Consider the following 19,194-nt stretch of genomic DNA (forward strand, 5'->3'; position numbering starts at 1 on the left):
TTTGTAGGCATCACAGAAAAGGAGAGCTTTAAGAAGAGCTTTAGAGGAGAAGAATAAGGTAGCTTTATAGATATTTACAGGGAACTCCTCCTAAGTGTAAGGGGCAGCATGGGAAAACACACAAAGGTGCTTATTTGAAAATTTAACAAATGGGCGATAGAAGCGGTCCAACTGGAAAAGAAAGTAGACTTCTCAATAGTTAATGAGAGTTGATGGGTAAGGTGGGGATGGGCCATGACAGACCTTGAAAGTGAAGACCAAGTAGCTTATGCTCAGTGCAGCTGAGAAGGGGGAGCCAGTGAAGAGACGGAAAGAGAGGGATGATCTGCTCAAAACAACATACTAAGAAAATATTTGTGGCAACATTCTGAACTGGCCTGAGCAGGGTAAGGTTTCATTTGTTAAGGCCAGAAAAAAGGGTGTTGCAGTAATCAAGACACGAGGAGAGTTTTGGGCCAGGTCTACACTAGAGACCTATACTGATATAACTGCATTGCTCAGGGGTGTGAAAAATTCACGCCTGAGCGACGCAGTTATACCAGTCTAATCCCCTCTGTAGACAATGCTATGTCGACAGGACAGCTTCTCCCATCAGCACAGCTACTGCCTCTCAGGAGGTGGATTAACCATGCTGACAGGAAAAGCTCTCCCATTGGTATAGGACTGAGGTGGGCAAACTACGGCCTGCGGGCCACATCCGGCCCACGGGATCCTCCTGCCCGGCCCCTGAGCTCCTGGCCCGGGAGGCTAGTCCCCGGCCCCTCCCCTGCTCTTCCCCCTCCCCTGCAGCATCAGCTCACTGCGCCGCCGGCACAATGCTTTCAGTAGTGGGGCTGCGAGGTTCTGGGAAAGCTTCAAAATATTAACGAATATGCTTTGCCCTAATGAAGTAAACAAGTTAGTGTTAGTCAGTCAGTGTGATGGCAGGCTAGCAAAGTTTGTAAGTCTTGTTAATTTTATAACTGTATTTTACAAGGCTGTACTAACCGTATAATGTACTGTATAAATTTTAATCCATATTTCTCCAAGCCAGAAGGAACACACTTTGCTAAAATAGTTTATTTTAAACCCCAACAATATTTTAAAACACTGTAGAACTTAACAAGCAGCTGACAGTCAGGGCAAAAAGGGATGTTCTAGGATGAGTATACTGTTACTGGTTGTATGTTTTATGCGCTAAGATCGATTAATTAAATTAAAAGCAAGGCACCAATTAACCTGTAATTGAAAACAATCCTGTTCATTCAAAAAGGCCCTTTTTGTTTTTAAATTGACAGCTTTGTAAAATTGTACATTAAATCTTTCAGTATAGACCATTTAATAGCCAACAATACACAGATTTCGGCATTTTGCTCCTACTACTGACAAGCATACCCGATCCCTGAAATTGTGGTGGGCTGGAAAACAGAACATCTTGAGCATTTGGGCTTTGCATGTCCACTGCTGGAGAAGTTCGCATTGGCTGTAGATCTCCTGTAGATGTGGAGTCATCTGTTCAACGTTTTTGTGAAGGAGGAGACTGAGCATCTTCAGGGCGTGCTGGAACAAGATGAAAGCTGGTAAGTAGCTATTTCATATATTAGCTGCAACATTCTACACAGATTAATGTTAAAAGACCAAATCACAAAATAGATCATATGACAGAATAGCCAATAACTTGGCCGATATAAAATTAAAAAGCAAAGTGCAATATTCTTCATTTTCATTTCAACAAAATATTTGTGAGATTCCAAAAGTGGAAAATAGCTTAAGACAATTTAAAATAATTAATACGGCAATTATCTTCCTAAATGCCTAAGAAATCAGAGCTGCTACTCTCTAGAGCTGCTACTAACCTAGCTCATATAGCGCTTTTCATCAGTAGACTCCTTTGTAAAGTGCTTTGAGAGCAATATCATTATCCAGCTTGGGAAACTGAGGCACAGAGAGGCGGAAGCGACGCTTTTCAAGTGCAGTACTAAGTTTCACGTATCATATTTGTAACATTTGTAAACTTGCCTCCGTTTCACTTTTAAAAAGCATCCTCTTGCACCCATGCATTGTTGAAGACTAAGGCCAAGTCCATACAAAGTTTTGTCAACATAGCTATGCCAGTGACGGGATGTAAAAAAACCATAGCCCTAGCTGACACAGCTATGCCAGCAAAAACCCACAGTTGTAGCCACAGCTATGCTGACAGAAGAGTTTCACAGAAACGGGAAAGACTGCCCCACAGCACGCTGAGCTTACAAATGACATTACCTACCTTCCCGTATAGCTGTGCTGGCAAAGCCTCTGTAGTGCAGACAAGGCCTTATAGAAAAAACAAGTTTAGCCCAGTTTAGCCTTAACTAATATCAATGCTGCTTAACTTGTCGTGCTCCTCTGAAAAGGGTCTAAACCAACAACTCCTTGCATCCTGCATGTCCAAAGACTTTTAAATTCTTGCTTTAATGACAAAAAATGCTTTTATTGTTCTTCCCAAGGTGTTAGCCCTGCAGAGCAAACATGTGTGAAAGTAAGTTAGACTCCATCTGTTCTTGGGCATTAGCCGCTTAGGCCTAGACTGTCAGGGATGTGAAAAAGCCACACTCCTGAGTGTAGCTAGGAAGACCCAACCCTGGGTGTACGCTAGTAGTTGGGCAGCTACTGTCACCTGGGGAGCAGAGTTCCCTCAGCATAGACGGTGCCTATGCTACGGGTCAGGGTTACAGCAGCGCAGCTATGCCACGCCAGTACTGTATAGTCATAAGTGATCTGGAAAAAGAGGTAAACAGTGAGGTGGCAAAATTTACAGATGATACAAAACTACTCAAGATATTTAAGTCCCAAACAGACTGCGAAGAGCTACAAAAGGATCTCACAAAACTGGGTGACTGGGCAACAAAATAGCAGATGAAATTCAATGTTGATAAATGCAAAGTAATGCACATTGGAAAACATAATCCCAACTATACATATAAAATGATGGGATCTAAATTAGCTGTTACCAGTCAAGAAAGAGATCTTGGAGTCATTGTAGATAGTTCTCTGAAAACATCCACTCAATGTGCAGCTACAGTCAAAAAAAGCTAACAGAATGTTGGGAATCATTGGAAGAATATAGATAATAAGACAGAAAATATCATATTGCCTCTATATAAATCCATGGTACGCCCACATCTTGAATATTGCGTGCAGATGTGGTCACCCGATCTCAAAAAAGATATACTGGAATTGGAAAAGGTACAGAAAAGGGCAACAAAAATTATTAGGGGTATAGAACAGCTTCCATGATGAGAGATTAGTAAATCTGGGACTTTTCAGCTTGGAAAAGAGACAACTAAGGGGGGATATGACTGGTGTGGAGAAAGTAAATAAGGAAGTGTTATTTACTCCTCCTCAGAACACAAGACCTATTGGGATCACAAAATGAAATTAATAGGCAGCTGGTTTAAAACAAAAAAAGGAAGTATTTTTTCACACAACGCACAGTCAGCCTATGGAACTCCTTGCCAGAGGATGTTGTGAAGGCCAAGACTATAACAGGATTCAAAAAAGAACTAGATACATTCATGGAGAATAGGTCCATCAATGGCTATTAGCCAGGATGGGCAGGGATGGTGTCCCTAGCCTCAGTTTGACAGAAGCTGGGAATGTGCGACAGGGGATGAATCACTTGATGATAACCTGTTCTGTTCATTCCCTCTAGGGCATCTGGCATGGGCCACTGTCGGAAGACGGGCGACTGGGCTAGATGGACCTTTGGTCTGACCCAGTGTGGTCTTTCTTACGTTCTCTGCACTGTGAATATACCTTTACTTAGGACCAAACAGAGAGCGAGGGGCTGCCCACGTCCCCCTCCCCAGACATTGCTTGGCCTGCCCATGCCTTCCAGGCCGGACACTCATCTCCTAGTGGAGTTTGCAGGGCTGCGGCTGCGGAGTACTAGTCAGCGCCCCCCCGCCCCTTCCCGACGCACCCGGCAGGGAAAAGCTGCACTTACGAGTCGGGGGGTTGCTGCTCCGCCCGCGCTTGTTGCCGCGGCGGCTCGGTGTGGAGACCGGCGAGGACATGACGCTGCTTCACCGGCTGCTGCTGCTCCCTGCGCGGGTGGAGAGAGAAACTGAGGCGGAGCAGAGCGAGCCCCCACCGGTCCGGAGCCCGCACCGAGCCCCCTCTCCCGCGAGCCCCGCACCGGGAGCAGACAGCCCTGCTCTGCGCCGCCCCCCGACACCTGCTCCGAGCCGGGCCCTGAGACCAACAAGTTACTGGGAATTAACGGCACGACACGGAGTCGCCGCACCGCCCCCTTCAGCGCCGCGAGCCCGCCCCAGAGGGACGCACCCGCCACTCGAGCCCCTTCGCGCGCAGATATTGGGGGGTGGCGGCGGCGTCTCGCGCTCTTACCCCACTTTTCTTCTGCAAGCACCTTCGGCCAGCCCGGGAACCCCGAGAAAATTGCGCGCCAAACGGGTCACATGGGCGGGCTCTCCCGGGTTTTCCTACCAATAGCCGCACGGCAGAGCCCAACTCGGCCCAGACAGGGGGACGGAACCACCCATCTGGGTTCCGGGTGCAGACGATCGCCCCATAGCGGCTCTGTGAGCCTCTCTGCAGGGACAGAGCAAAGTCTGACAGGAGCCTGATTCTTCCACAATACAGGGAATTTACTCACGTAGAGCCTAGGTCAGATTCACAGGCAAGGTTCCCCCTTTCCCCCTGGTGATAATGGTATCACCCATACTTGACCAAGTTTCGCGGCACAGGCCCGCCTTCTTGTCACCGCCCCTTCGTATGGATGCGGGGCTGGCTTCTATTTCTCCTGCTAGTTTCGCGAGTCCGGTGGTTGTTACTAGGAAGTGATGCATTGCGTGAGGCGGAGGTGACGTAGGACGCGCAGGCTCGGGCCGGTGGGAGGGGTTTGGACAAGATGGCTGGATCCACAGGTCTGTGAGGGGGCTCGAAATGGGCCTGGGGCGGGTGTGGGGAAGCGGGTCTCCGCTCTGTGGGCGGCAAGAGCCCCGGGGTGGGGGCGGGGGCTGTACCTGCCTCTTTCTGGCAAAGGGGAGCTGGTGTCTGGGCTGAGCCGCGGTGACAGGGCCCGGCGTCAGCCAGAACCTGGGGGGGTCCTTAGCGGAGCCCCGGTGCAGGGGGCGGTACGGTAGCGCATCCCTCCTCAGGGGTAGGTGCGGCAGGGCAGGAGTTCCACCTCCGTGCCTCATGCGGCGCGTAAAGGGCTGCGGGACAGGACGGGGTGGTGGGGGCATCCTTCTCGGGCCCTGTGCGACGGGCCTGGGGTCTCCGCCTGGCAGAGCGGAGCCCGAATCCGAACGGCGGGAAGGGAGCGGACCTCAGTGCCCGTACAGAGGCGGGAAGCGGCGGGGCAGAGCCAAGGGGCGATGATGATTTAGTGCCCACTGCGGAGGTGTGGGTGTCTGAAAGGCAGGTCCGAGTAGGAGGGACAACACTCATCTCAGTGTCTAATGCAGAGCGGCTTATTGTACAGCCAAGGAGGACGGATACCATCTCTTAGTCTGCTGCAGATGGTGACGGACAGTATGGCAGTACTTGGGGCTGGGCTATCCTACCTCGGTAATCAGTTTGGGTGGAATGGGGTAGCTCAATAGCCCAGCCTGCGGGAGCGGAGCTCACCTTATTGTTCAATAAAGGCATTATTGGGCACAGGACAGAGTCTTAGCTCTGGGCTTCAGTGTAATGCCCAAGTGAGGATTTAGAGGGGATTTACGAGGCAAAGGAATCAACGTGAACGAATAGAGGGAACGGGAGGGAAGAGCCCAGGGGCAGGGGAACGAACTGACTTCAGTGCTCAATTCAGGGAGTATGGGGGTCAAGCTAATTTGATTTAGTGTCTCATCTATTGAGCTTATGGAGAGCTAGGGCTGCAGACCAGAACCTTGTGATGTAGAACCCCCCTCTGTGCTTAATGCAGGTGGTGTGTAGTGGAAGAGGAATAGAGAATACTAGGTAGAACTTGGGGGAGAAAAACTCCCCTCACTGTGCCTGACTTTGGAAATAGGGTATGCATGACAGATCCTGTAGAAAGGGGAGAGAGCAGCCCTCAGTACCTCGGGGAGCTCCCACCGTAGAGACCGGGTGCTGCTGTACTACCGTTGGTGGCAATGGAAAAGCCTGCGTTGCCCAATGTGGGCTGAATTGGGGTGGGCCGCCATGTGAGATGGATGGGTATATTGAAGGAACTATGTATTTACTTAGTTGTGGGAGAACTGTATTTTGTTAGTCTTTGTAGAAATGCCTTGTGGTGTTGGAGTTAAAATAAGATATATATTTTTAAACTACTTTTGGGATAGAGTGAGTTCCCAGATTCTTTGCACTCCTGCCTGTTTCTGAATTCTAGGTCTTCTGGTTTTCTCCAATAAACAGGAAGTAAAGTTGATTTTGCTTGTGAGTGAATCTTTTTGCTTCTTGCAACTTTTTGCATTCAAAACAGTTGTTTCATTCCGGCTGTAACTAAAAATTCATGTTGTTGAATCAGAAAACTGTCCTACTTCTGCTGTGTACTCACTCAGTTCTGTAAGGTAGAAATAATAAGCTGCTAAAACTCATTGCGTTTTCTATCCCAGAACTCTTTGCATATTAACAAATAGAGGGTATTTTGTAAAGCTTGTATGTGTGTATATGTACACTTACAGGAATTACTTTCCTTATTATTGAAGTGCAGCTACTTGCATAGTAAAACATAGTTGGTGTTTAACTGTACGCATATACCTTTTCATCTCCAGAGATCCTAAAGTGCTTTATTCCATACTTCCCTAGCACCACTGAAAATCCGCCATCTTTTCAGTAGAGGAGGAAACCAGGCAGAGTCAGAGAACTGCACAACAGGAAGGGAAGTTGGTTTTTAAGGTCTCAGCCAAACACACGTCCCTTTCCCAAAAAACTGCACGGTACTCTTTTGGGACAAAACTCATAAGAACGGCCATACTGGGTCAGACCAAAGGTCCATCTAGCCCAGTATCCTGTCTACCAACAGTGGCCAATGCCAGGTGCCCCAGAGGGAGTGAACCGAACAGGTAATGATCAAGTGATCTCTCTCCTGCCATCCGTCTCCACCCTCTGACAAACAGAGTCTAGGGACACCATTCCTTACCCATCATGGCTAATAGCCATTAATGGACTTAACCTCCATGAATTTATCCAGTTCTCTTTTAAACGCTGTTATAGTCCTAGCCTTCACAACCTCCTCAGGTAAGGAGTTCCACAAGTTGACTGTGCGCTGTGTGAAGGTATAAGCAGGTGTGACTCCAGTGAGGTCAATGGGATTCTACCTACTTTATGTCATGGCTGAATTTCATCCTTATTTCAGAAAGAGGAAGGTCAAAGCTGAAACTGCCAGAACATGTATTTTTTTTTTGTTTGGATGAACTATAGGGGGTGTAATCCTGGCCTCATTGAAGTAAATGGCAAAACTCCTGTTGAATTCAATTTGGCCAGGATTCCACCCCAGGTATTCCTTTCGTGAGACTTAAACCACTAATCAACTATCTGAGCACATAGGAAAACTACAGAGCATTTTAGAACAAGAAGAAATGTTGTTTGAAAATAACTGTCCCTGAGCATGCCTTAAAGAAAATATATACTTCAACATGGCCAGTTGTATTGTTGTTCGATAACATCCTCACCATAACCAATTATCTACCTTTCAAAACACCCTCATCTGTTTATTTAATGTGCAGATGTTATATCTGTTCAGCAGCTCCTCAATCTGGCCTTCAATATTGCAATTATTTCTGTTTGTAATTAGACCCATTCAGAAGCCTACATCAGTTTGTGGGCAACATTAAAGGTTTTTGAAAACTTGGGTCAAGATGTTTCTTTAGGAAAAGGACGGTTATTGTTAAAGTACACTTAAAATGTTGTTGTGGTTAGATGGGATTCATTGCATTCAGTTCTTTGAAATACATTGTAAATTTTTTTTGGCAGGCATAAAATTACCAGCCACAGGAAAAAAAAATGATCAAAGAATAATATTTAAAGCCTTTTATAAAATTGGAGCAAGAGAGGGAGGGAACAATGTGATTTTTATAACCAATTAAAATACACAATATATATACTCTTAATACAACCAAAATTCTGGCAATGCCAAAGCGAAGTCTAAATATATAATCTACACTCTGTTTTCTGTTATGTTTGCATTATAATGGTTATTAAATATATTATTTTTCAAATACGTGTTTTCTGCAACTCTGGGTGCACTTGTATCTAACTCATGATCAAATAACTAAACTGTATCATAAGACGTGTGAGTTATCAGGGTTTAAACAGGGTTTAAAATCTTTAATTTTTTCATATTTTATTTCTAATTGCTTAAATATATAACCTTAACAAATGTTTTGCCTTTAAAAACTAAAACACCAATAAATTAAAAGAAATGAGATAGAGAAAGTTATCAGATCTTTAGTAGCTACCAAATGGTAAAAGTCAACTGGTAACCATTAGTTTCAACTTCGGAGACTTATAACTGGTAGCTTTTGGCCAAAGGTTAGTTACTTTAGATTTGAAGGTTTACCTCTATATTTAATTACAGACTTTTTGAACAGCGGTAAAGTTGAAAGTGTGTTTTGGAGGAGTCCAGCTAGCACCTCAAACCAATATTACCTTTCTTTATCAAAATTTCATCTTTAAAAAACAAACAAAAAAATCAGAATGTCTCAAAAAGAACTGTTAGGGCATTCAACCTCTTCCACACTGCCACATAATCCTGTTGCATTTGACCCGCCCAAATTGCAGTGTCCACACAAAATGATCTTTGCCCCAAAATTTTGAAAAAACATGAAAATATTAAAAAAAATCAAGATTATACATGTTCGGTTCCCATTCAATAAATCAGTGTGCAATCGTAGCCTAATAATTTGTTTTTACCTCTTGCATATCTTTCAAAAATATTTAGGGAACATAGTTAACTAGGTTGGAGGTGTAAACTGGGGTGGGGTGAGAATGAGTGTGTGAAACATTGTACAGCAGTAGAGCACCTTGCTGATGGTATTTCTACACTATGGAGACTGTATCACCATAGCTGTGTTGGCATAACCTCATAATGTAGATGCGGCCTACACCGACAGTTTTTCTGTCAATGTAGGTTTTCATAGCTCTGTCTACTCTGAAGATTATGCCAGCATAACTAAGTGGGGTGTGGTTTTTCACACCCCTGACTGATGCAGCTATGCTGATAAAGCTTTCAAGTATAGACCTAGCCTCTGACACATCTTATGACTCTTCAGAGCAGGTCTCCCCTCCTCTACACTTCAATAAGTCTGTAGGAGGAGAAGTGGTGTTGTTAAACTAAACTGAAAACTTTGCATGCTTAAATCTGTAAAATGTTAAACTTCAAACACAAACCTAAATAAGTCTGCATTTTCTCTGTCCCTCTATATGTGTATTCCTCCCTGCTCTATGCCTCTATTCTCTATGCCTGCCTCCTTCCTCCCTTGGTGCTCCTCATTCCATGACCAGGAAGCAATCTCTTCCTGAAGTCTATGCCCCTTCCAGGGCGTTGCCCCCCTTTTGGATTCCTAGACTCCAAATTTTTTACTGTCTACCAAGAAACCATTCCTGGAGTCAGTAGCAGATAAATTTGTGTTTAACAACCTTTTACAATAATTTTAAACTTTGCTCTGCCCGCTCAGCTGTGTAAGAATGGCCTTGGCTGTAGCTGCAGGCAACAAAAGTTGGGGAAACTGGTACCATCTTTTGCCTGGTTGAGTAAAACTCAGCAAGCAACAAATAGTGGTATGCTTCAGCCAGGGTGAAAACAAATAATCTATAGTTTACAAAAGGCTTTTGTAAGCTATGTATAGTCCCTGGGTTCTTCCCTATCTTGTGGCATAGATGGGCAAGAATTTTTTTATTTTTCCCCAAGGCCCTTCCTTTAACAGTCTGGTGACTCCTTTTTATAACCCTGCCTTAGCTGCTAGTTAACTCCTTTCCCTACCTGTCTCAGTGTGGTATATCACAACTGCCTTTACTTCCTCCCGACCTCCACACATGCACACTCCTCAGGGACACCCCCCCCCATAAAAAACCAAAACAAAAAACCCCCAAAACTCCACCCAACTAAAATGCACGTCTCAGCTAGGCCAACAAATCAAATGTAGGGGGTTCTATGCTAAGCCATTTTGGAGATATGAACAAAAATTGCTTACAAAATTAATCAATTAACTTCAGGCACATATTCAGATGATGTTACTTTAAAGCTAATTTTCTGACTTTCCAGAAAAACTCTAACCTGGGATAAGATGTGCCATGTGAAATTTCAGGAAGGTTTATCTTTTTTTGGGGGGGGGTGAGGATGCTCCATAATGTAACCTTAAGCACTGAGGGGGAGATTTTCAAAGTAGGTGCCCAGCTCCCATTTGATTTCAATGGGAGTTGGGTTATTTAAGTTCCCTTTGTGACTTTGGAAATCTCCATGTGTAAAAACATCCTTACAGCAACAGAAGTGCCTCCCATCCAGCTATACAGCCCCATGGTTGTTTTGTTGACCTCCCGGAAAAATGTTCTAAAATTTGTGTTGTATTTCAAACTGACTCAAGGTATTTAAGCTGCATAAGCAACTTATACTGATACAACAATTTAAATAAATTTAAATTGTTTATGTGGCTTGAAGGTCTTAGGCATGCTTAGATGTCAAGAGAACAATCTGTGGAGGCAGCAGTGAGGCTAATCCTGGGGCAAGAGCATACCATTGAAGAAGCAACATTCAGAACCATTTTGGTTCATGTCCTGTTTCAGAATGCTTTTGCTAATTTTAAAAATTGTAACTAAAATTACTTCAGTCTCTGATTCCCCTCTCCCATTTGTCCTGTCTTTAGATCTTACTGAGATTTAATTCAAGCCGTATTTTGAAGAAAAACTGTGCATTAATACTAGCATTATGAATATAAAGTGGTCAAGCTATTTTTGAAGAGTGCACCCTTTTTTGTAGCCTTTTGAATAACGTGTAGTGCATTTCAAGTGCATGGCTATAAATACTTTTATTTCTCATTTTGAAAGGAGTGGAACATCCAACTCTAACTTACAACTGCACAGCTCAATTTAATTTAACATACTATTAGTTTCTTTCCTCAATTGCGTCATTGAATTAGGCTCTTCAAAAAAAGCCTAAAAAATGAGGAATTAAACATACTAATAAAATAAACTAGGCATTCAGATAAATTTGCAAGGCCATATATCCTAAGCCCTATATCCCTTTTTAACATAAACAATTGGGTTAGAAATACATTAACTGCAGCCAAGAAAAAAAAGTTGCAGAAATAATGGGAAAGAAATTACTGCCCATGCTCAGTATGTAGCTTTCAAATGCTCACAACTTAAGTAAACCAAAACCACTTTTTTCTGGTACGAGCAAAAGCAATGTCCTTGATGGAGGACTATGTCAATGCTATGATTAAAGTTTCAAACATCTTTCACGCTCGTTAGAATTTTTTAAAAGGAAAAGTGTTTAGTCCTTGCTGAAGTCGAATGCTTGAAGTGGTTGTGCAAACATTAAATCATTACACCTTTGATCAAAGACCACACATCAGGCCAAAATGTGACTTTCAGAAAGCAATGAGTGCATGAAAATAGGATATAATGGCAATTGTGTTGTAGCCTGGACTATATAGTGGTACATAGTTCCTGCTATAGTATTTTTAGGCAACACCGACAATTATGCAGATATATAAATCTTAGATTAATGTTGTGATGTGTGATTATTTTACAAACCTAGATTAGGGTTCCATCTGTATGGAAATATCATAGTAAATACTGAGTCATGTCAAGGAGAGTCCCATATGCAAGACTGAGGCTTATTGTGCTTGCTGTTGCAGTGATTCCTAATCTATTTAGGCAACTATACTAGTTTGCCAAACTAAGACCCTGCAACATTATCTGCATGAGTGGGCTCCCATTGTGTGTGTCACCATGAGGGGAAACTGTCATGGATACAATTTCAGGATCAGGAATTTTGATTTCTGCTTCCACCATATAGTGACATCCTTTTACCATGAAAAAAAAACAGGAGTACTTGTGGCACCTTAGAGACTAAGAAATTTATTTGAGCATAAGCTTTCGTGGGCTACAGCCCACTTCATCAGATGCATAGAATGGAACATATAGTAAGAAATATATATACATAGAACATGAAAAGGTGGCCATACCAACTGTAAGAGGCTAATTAATTAAGATGAGGTATTATCGGCAGGAGAAAAAAACTTGTAGTCATAATCAAGATGGCCCATTTTAGACAGTTGACAAGAAGGTGTGAGGATACTTAACATGGGGAAATAGATTCAATTTGTGTAATAACTCAGCCACTCCCAGTCTCTATTGAAACCCAAGTTAATGGTATCTAGTTTGCATATTAATTCAAGCTCAGCAGTTTCTTGTTGGAGTCTGTTTTTGAACCTTTTCTGTTGCAAAATTGCCACCTTTAAGTCTGTTACTGAGTGACCAGAGAAGTTGAAGTGTTCCCCTACTGGTTTTTGAATGTTATGATTCCTGATGAAACCATGAAATCGCCTTCCTTCACCTTATCTTAAAAGGATATTAAGATTTAAAACTATAAATTGAAAATAAACAAATTTCTTTACTTATGTGACTACCACCACCTTGGATTATTAAAAATGAATTATTTTAAACTCTAGTTTACTTGTCACCATACTCCTTGTTTACTTTTTTCATTCTCTCTAGTTGGACAGTGAAAAGTCGATTGTCACTTACAATTTTGTATAGTTGGTTTCAGTTTTAGGGTTGCAATGCTGGAGTTAAAATAACTGTTTTTGTTGGACTCTAAAAAGATACAATGAAAAGATTAGGCTTTATAAACATTAAAAAAAAAAGTTACAAATTTAATTTGATGGTGTCTTTTAAATGATTGGGACAGAGAATGGGCCCTGAGCTAAGCCTGAGTTCACAGCTGCCTGTGTCACTTTCTGCTGTACAAAATCTAATTTCTAATAAAATTGGCAATTTGCCAAATCCCAGAATGTGCCATTTCATATACCAGGAATGCAAATAGTAAAAAGTACAGCAATAATCAGTGAAACTATTCAACATCCAATCTATGCTACATTCATTAGCTCCTCATCTCAAACTCAGTTACCTCCTTTCCACAATTTTCAGCTCACCTATCTCCACTCTCTTCCCGAGCAACCCTGAGGTGTTGAATGATGAGCTATTAAAAGACTTACCTGCTTATTTCCTTGTGGGTTTTTTAGTTTGCATTACTAGAACATACAGGATATGAACTTAACTCAAAAGCCACGTCAACACTCAAAAGTTAAGTCAACCCAGCTATGTCACTCAGGGATGTGAAAAATCCACAACCTGAATGATGTACTGTATATACTCGTTCATAAGCCGAATTTTTTTAGTAAAAAAGGGAAGCACCAGAGAAGGGGGTCGGCTTATGAACAGGTATAGAGAGGGAGAGGTGAGACACAGCCCCTCCCTCCAACAGAGGGAGCAAGGAGAGGCAGCAGCCAGCAGAGCCAGAAGGGAAGAGGCGGGGCCAAAGTCTCTCCACTTCTGGCCATGCTGCTCTCCCCCCAGCCTCCGAAGCAGCTGCAGCTCCGGGGCTGGCAGGCTGCAGCCATGCTGCTCGGCCCCGCCCCAAGAGCAGGCTGTGGCCGCCCCGGCCCAGCCCACTGGAGCACACTGCGGCCATGCCGCCTGGTCTGGCCTGCTGGAGCAGGCTGTGGCCACGCTGCCCAGCCTGCCGGAGCAGCTCCAGCCAGGCAAGAGACATCCTCTCCTGGCCCTCCCCAGATAAGATGGGATGGGGAGAGTGTAGGGTTCCCGGGCTGTCCCGGCCTGTAAGCAGCTGGTGCGCCGGGACACTTTGTTTACTTTAGGTTTACCTCCGTGCCTGCAGATGCTCTAGGTAAACAAACCATCTTGGCCCGCCAGCGGCTCCTGATGGCCTGGGAGCCAAAGTTTGCTGACCCTTGAATTATAGGGTTGGCTTATGAACGGGTCATGAATTTTGTTCCATTTTTACTTATCCATGGGGTGGTGAGGGGGTGTCGGCTTATAAACGAACTGGCTTATGATCAAGTATATACGGTAGTTAGGCTGACCTAACCCCTGGTGTAGACGGCACTAGGTCTATGGAAGAATTCTTCTGTGGACCAAACTACTGCCTATTGGTGTTGTGAGTGTCTACACTGAGGCCCTAAAGCTGCACAACTGTAGCCTTGCAGCTCTGCCACTGTAGCATGTCAAGTATAGACAAGCCCTAAATTAACAAAGGCCTTACCTATATTAGAAAGCTTGCACTTGTGTAATGATATCCGTTTAAAATGTAAGATAGTTTAGTACTGTTTAAATGCATCTAAATCAGTTTAGCTGCCTGTATGTTATGAGTTTGCACCAGTGTTGCTAGATTTATTTTAGTTTCTTCAGTGAACATTTACTAATAGCGATAAGGTGAAAGTCTCGTGTGTGAGAATTTCCCAACGTTTTGCCTTTTTTAACTACATCAGAGTAGATACACTGGTGCAGACCCCTAATATAATGATATTGCTGTGGGTTAATTGTTAGTCTTATGCCAGTTCTATGCTCGTTCTCTGAGGGTTTGCACAGGTTCAAAAAATGCGGTATAGATAGAACCTAAATACAATTATCAGCATTGTTACGTTAATGTGAATAGCTGTAAGCATTGATCCGTATTAGTGGCCTTGCAGTGCTCCAGTGTCTCCCATGCCTCTTCATATCTGTACTCTCATATCACTAGTGTACTTGTATTCACTCCACAACTTGTTCCTCCTGACCTCCATGTACCCACAATCACTATCATGCTTCTGTATATGCATGCCGCATTCAGCTTTTAAGCATTATATATAGGATCATTGTAACATACTATCACTTTTTATAAATTAATTGTGTTGGGGAGAAGATGATGTGGTTGGGAGTTGGGTTTCAGGGGCTGGAGCATGGGGCAATAAGTGAGGTTTGGGTCTGGGAGTGGAGAAGAAGGGCAGAGTAGAAGCGGGCTCTCATAAGCTTCCTCTGATTCATCAGAATAGAATTCTGCCAGACCACAGGAGGTTTGTCGGAGGGCATATCTTCTTTGAATCACAGGAGGTTCATCAGAACAAAGTTGTTCTCTGGTCCACTTTTCCACTTCCGAGGCAAGCTGGAGAGGGGAGGAGGAGGTTTATGGTCTGTCCGGAGATCCATCAGACTGGGACTTCCTACTGGTGAACTGTAGGAGGTTTGTCAGAGAAAGAAGCTGCCTCCAGAGTTGAGCTGAAATTTTTCTAATAGATCTTGAACTCTAGGCCTCAGGTCTCATATTTTCCTTCATAGTTGTTAAGAGGGAGAAGGGGGGGAATACTTGCAGCTGAAAGTGTGTCAGTAGTGGAGTTAACAGCTCTGCTCAAGAGGCAACTTTCCCTCTAGCAAACCTAATTGCTTCTGAATTGTTAGAAAAAAAACTCAGTGACATCTGAAATTCTGCTAAGATATTTCACACTTAAAGTGCTCCTTTGTGCTAAAGACAAGTCCAGGGCCGCCGCCTCCTCCTTATTTACTGATAAATTCAAACACGAAATTGATAAGCAATAGCACCAACACCATCTTCTAATATATTGAACTTTCACAAGTCAAGAAACCAGAAGTGCTTCAACTAAGTTATAGTCCCTCATCAAGGTTTGTAGTTCATATTAGTGGATGCTTTTGAAAATCCCATCCAGAGACGCCTAAATGTTTTTTTTAAAATTTGGCCTGTGTTTTTTATTTTAAAATAAAAAAAACACTAACTTTGTTTATATATTGAAAGTCTAAATAACTTTTTATTGTTAACACTGAAAGCAATTTTGTTTTGAAGTGATAAAGATTTTATGCCCCAAAGAGAAGCTTTTAATAAAAATACATTGTTAATGCCTGATGCTGCAAACACTTATGTACGTGATTAATTTAAAGCAGATGAGTAGTCCTATTGAAGTCAGTTGGATGTATTCATATGAGTAAAGTTAGTACCTGCTTAAATGTTTGTAGGGTCAGGTCTCGGTTTGCAATATTTTGGTTTTTGCCTGTAGAAATTCTGTAAAATTCAAATAAGGTACTTGCCAACAGTGACATCTAAAAACAGCGTTTGAAATTTAGTTTTATAATAATGTTAATAAACTTCTGCTCTGACCTCTTTCTCCTAATAGGCTGCTATATTCAAAATGTGTAACATTTGTGATTTCTTTCTGATATTGATAATGACTGTTTCACTTTAGGTAATTGTGACCTAAAACTATATTTTGAATGCTGGTTTTAAGAAGCGAATAGCTTTTTGCATTAACACATTAAGCTACATAACCTGTTTACTGTAAATTAGGGCTTGAAAAATCTACTCACCCCTGGTAACTGTGAAGCATTTCCAAGCAAGTGAAGGGCCTAAATTGTTGTTTTTGACCAATTTTTAAAAAACTGAATAATTTCAATGTAGTTTCAGGAATTACACCTGCCCCAGAAATATCTGCCAATTTTGGTTTTAAAATAACTTTTTCCTATTTTAAAATGTTTGTGCTCCCCCCCCACCCCCTGTTGCAATGTAAAAGATCAAAACTGGAAACTCTAATTTACTCCATTATCCTGCAAACACTTAAGCGTGTGTGTAATTTAATCACATGGGATTAGTTCCACTGAAGTCAATGGGATTTCTTAAATGAGTAAATTTACATGTGTAATTAAGTGTTTGTAGGTTAGGAGTTATACTGGCTATACAGGAGAACAGTGAAGCTGACTTGGAGATAATGGTGGGTAGTCAGCAGAACATGAGCTCCCAGTGGCTGTGTCCAGAAGAGCTAGTGCAATCCTTGGATGCATAAACAAAGGAATATTGAGTAGGAATAAAGAGGTTATTTTACCTGTGTACTTTGCATTGGTGTAACTACTGCTGGAATAATATGTCCAGCACTGATGTCCACAATTCGAGGAGGATGTTGAAAAATTGGAGAGGGTTCAGAGAAGAGCCATGACTGAAGGATCAGAAAACCTGCCTTATAGTGACAGACTCAAGGCTTAATCTGTGTAGCTTAACAAAGAGGAAAGTTGAGGGGTGACTTGGTTCCAGTCTGCAAATACTTACATGGGGAATAAATATTTAATAATGAGCTCTTCAGCCTAGCAGAGAAAGGTATAACATGATTAGTGGCTAGAAATTAAAGCTAGACAAATCCAGACTGGAAAGAAGGCTTAAATTTTTGAACATTGAGAGTAATTAATCATTAGAACAATTTACCAAGTGTCATGGTGGGATTCTCCATCACTGGCAATTTTAAAATCTATATTGGATATTTTTCTAAAAGATATGCTCTTAGAATTATTTTGGGGAAATTCTGTTATATAGGTAGGTCGGACTAGATGATCACAAATGGTCTCTTCTGGCCTTGAAATCTACTTACAAGGTGTTGTCAAAAGCATAAAATAAACAAACTGAAAAGATAGAGGGCCAGGTATATCAGTGTAGGTCCATTGACTTCAGTGGAGTTATACAAACTTCTACCAGCTGATGATTTAGCCCAGAGAATTTTGTTTCCTCTAATTTCTTTCACTTACATTTATTTTAAGTATTACTGTTTTTGTGAAGAAAAGTGAGCTTTTTTTAATGATGTCCCATTTAGCTCTTTCATATATTAAAAGTTTCTAGCCCATATGGTTCTGAAAACTTAGCAAATTTAAACTGATGTAATTTTGTCTGCATGAGTCTGCAAAGATAGCGTCCATGCTTCTCTTGCTGCTTATAGTTTGGCCAATGACAAGATGCTGGTCAACTTCACTGAAACCGCCAGGACTCCTCTGAGCGGTAGTGAAACTGACAAGGATCATGTCAGGCTCATTCTGATTTTTGGGATACCAATGAGCAAGAGCAGACCGACTGAAGGTGTGACCTCTGGACATCGCTTTTGGCCCACTTCTTTTGTCTTTTATATATTAGTCAGATATCTCGTACAATTTTTCAAGCCCTTTTGTAATCAAAGTGGCAGTGATGGGAGTGTGTGCATTTGGTTACATATAATTAGATCACTATGACAATTGGAATGTTGTTACAGAAAATAAATATATATGTATTATAATTGTATTGTAATGGCAATCTATTAGGTGCTGGAGTCACCTAGCACTCCATTTACCATGCTGTCTAATGTGTGTGGTCCCAACACTGCTGCTATAATCATAGTATAACTTCTCTACTCCACCAGTCCGGAACAATGGGATTTGATACATTCCCAATTTAAGAACAAAATTATTGTTAGTAGTGCAGAAAATTCCATAATCTGAATTTCATTGTCTTTGTGGCACAGTAGCTGAAAGCAGCAGGGAGAAATCTATTAGCATATGGCTATTTAGATTTACGAATGTATCTGGTGGTACGCTTAGACCCAAAGTTACTGTTTTCTTAAACACATTTAAGATAGCAGGTTACTTTATTTGACATATTGTTACTATATAATACTTCTTTATTTGAACACAGTAGGATTTGCAACGTAATTACTTAATCTCAAACTGGGTGCCTAAAAATATTCCAAATGTGCTTTATGAGGATTTTTATGACTGAAATGATATTAAATTGTGATGTTTAAGATGTCATTCAGGCTATAAATTAAATAATCTCTGATTTATGTTTTCTTGTGAACATTGCTATTTACATTACTTCACTTTATTTAAATAGTTAAAGTCCCTCGTAATTTTCGCTTGTTGGAAGAACTTGAAGAAGGTCAAAAAGGAGTAGGCGATGGTACAGTAAGCTGGGGCCTTGAAGATGATGAAGATATGACACTTACAAGGTGGACAGGCATGATTATTGGACCACCAAGGGTCAGTACAGTAGGTTAAATCTTCTATTTTTTTTGTTTGTGGGCGGTACAAAATCCTATATTAAGATGACATTTTAGAGAAGCAATTCACTTAAAAATGTTTAAAATGAAAAATGCATAGTTGCAACGATAGATTGTGACAGAACAGTTGTAAATTAAACTGTCTTCAATTTATAACTAATCATAGACTGATGAAGTAACTTGAGTTAAATATGAGAAGCTATGTTCTAGTACACTCAGATATGTGCCAGCAAGCCTATAGTCAGTGTTGGGGAATTATCCACGTCAATTCTGATTTCCTTAAAATCTGTAGAAAGGCTAGAAGGAATTGCATAGAACATTGCACAGGCCTAAGGTTCACATGGTGTAGGCACATATTTATGTCTTCAGCAAAGCAATAGCTTGTGTG

At 42.0% G+C, this 19,194-nt stretch overlaps 1 protein-coding gene across 1 annotated transcript in view; it reads left to right on the top strand.

Moving 5' to 3' along the window:
* Nucleotides 1-4,836: 4,836 nt before the first annotated feature.
* UBE2V2 (ubiquitin conjugating enzyme E2 V2) overlaps nt 4,837-19,194 on the top strand; it is a 50,268-nt gene continuing 35,910 nt past the window's right edge. The window contains exons 1-2 of the mRNA XM_024192843.1: nt 4,837-4,907; nt 18,641-18,786. Coding sequence (XP_024048611.1) covers nt 4,892-4,907; nt 18,641-18,786 — 162 coding nt within the window. The 5' untranslated portion in view covers nt 4,837-4,891. The remainder of the gene's footprint in view (nt 4,908-18,640; nt 18,787-19,194) is intronic.

This window comes from Terrapene carolina, unplaced genomic scaffold (genome assembly GCF_002925995.2).
Source record: "Terrapene carolina triunguis isolate 2854851 unplaced genomic scaffold, T_m_triunguis-2.0 Scaffold58, whole genome shotgun sequence".
NCBI classification, from domain to species: domain Eukaryota; kingdom Metazoa; phylum Chordata; order Testudines; family Emydidae; genus Terrapene; species Terrapene triunguis.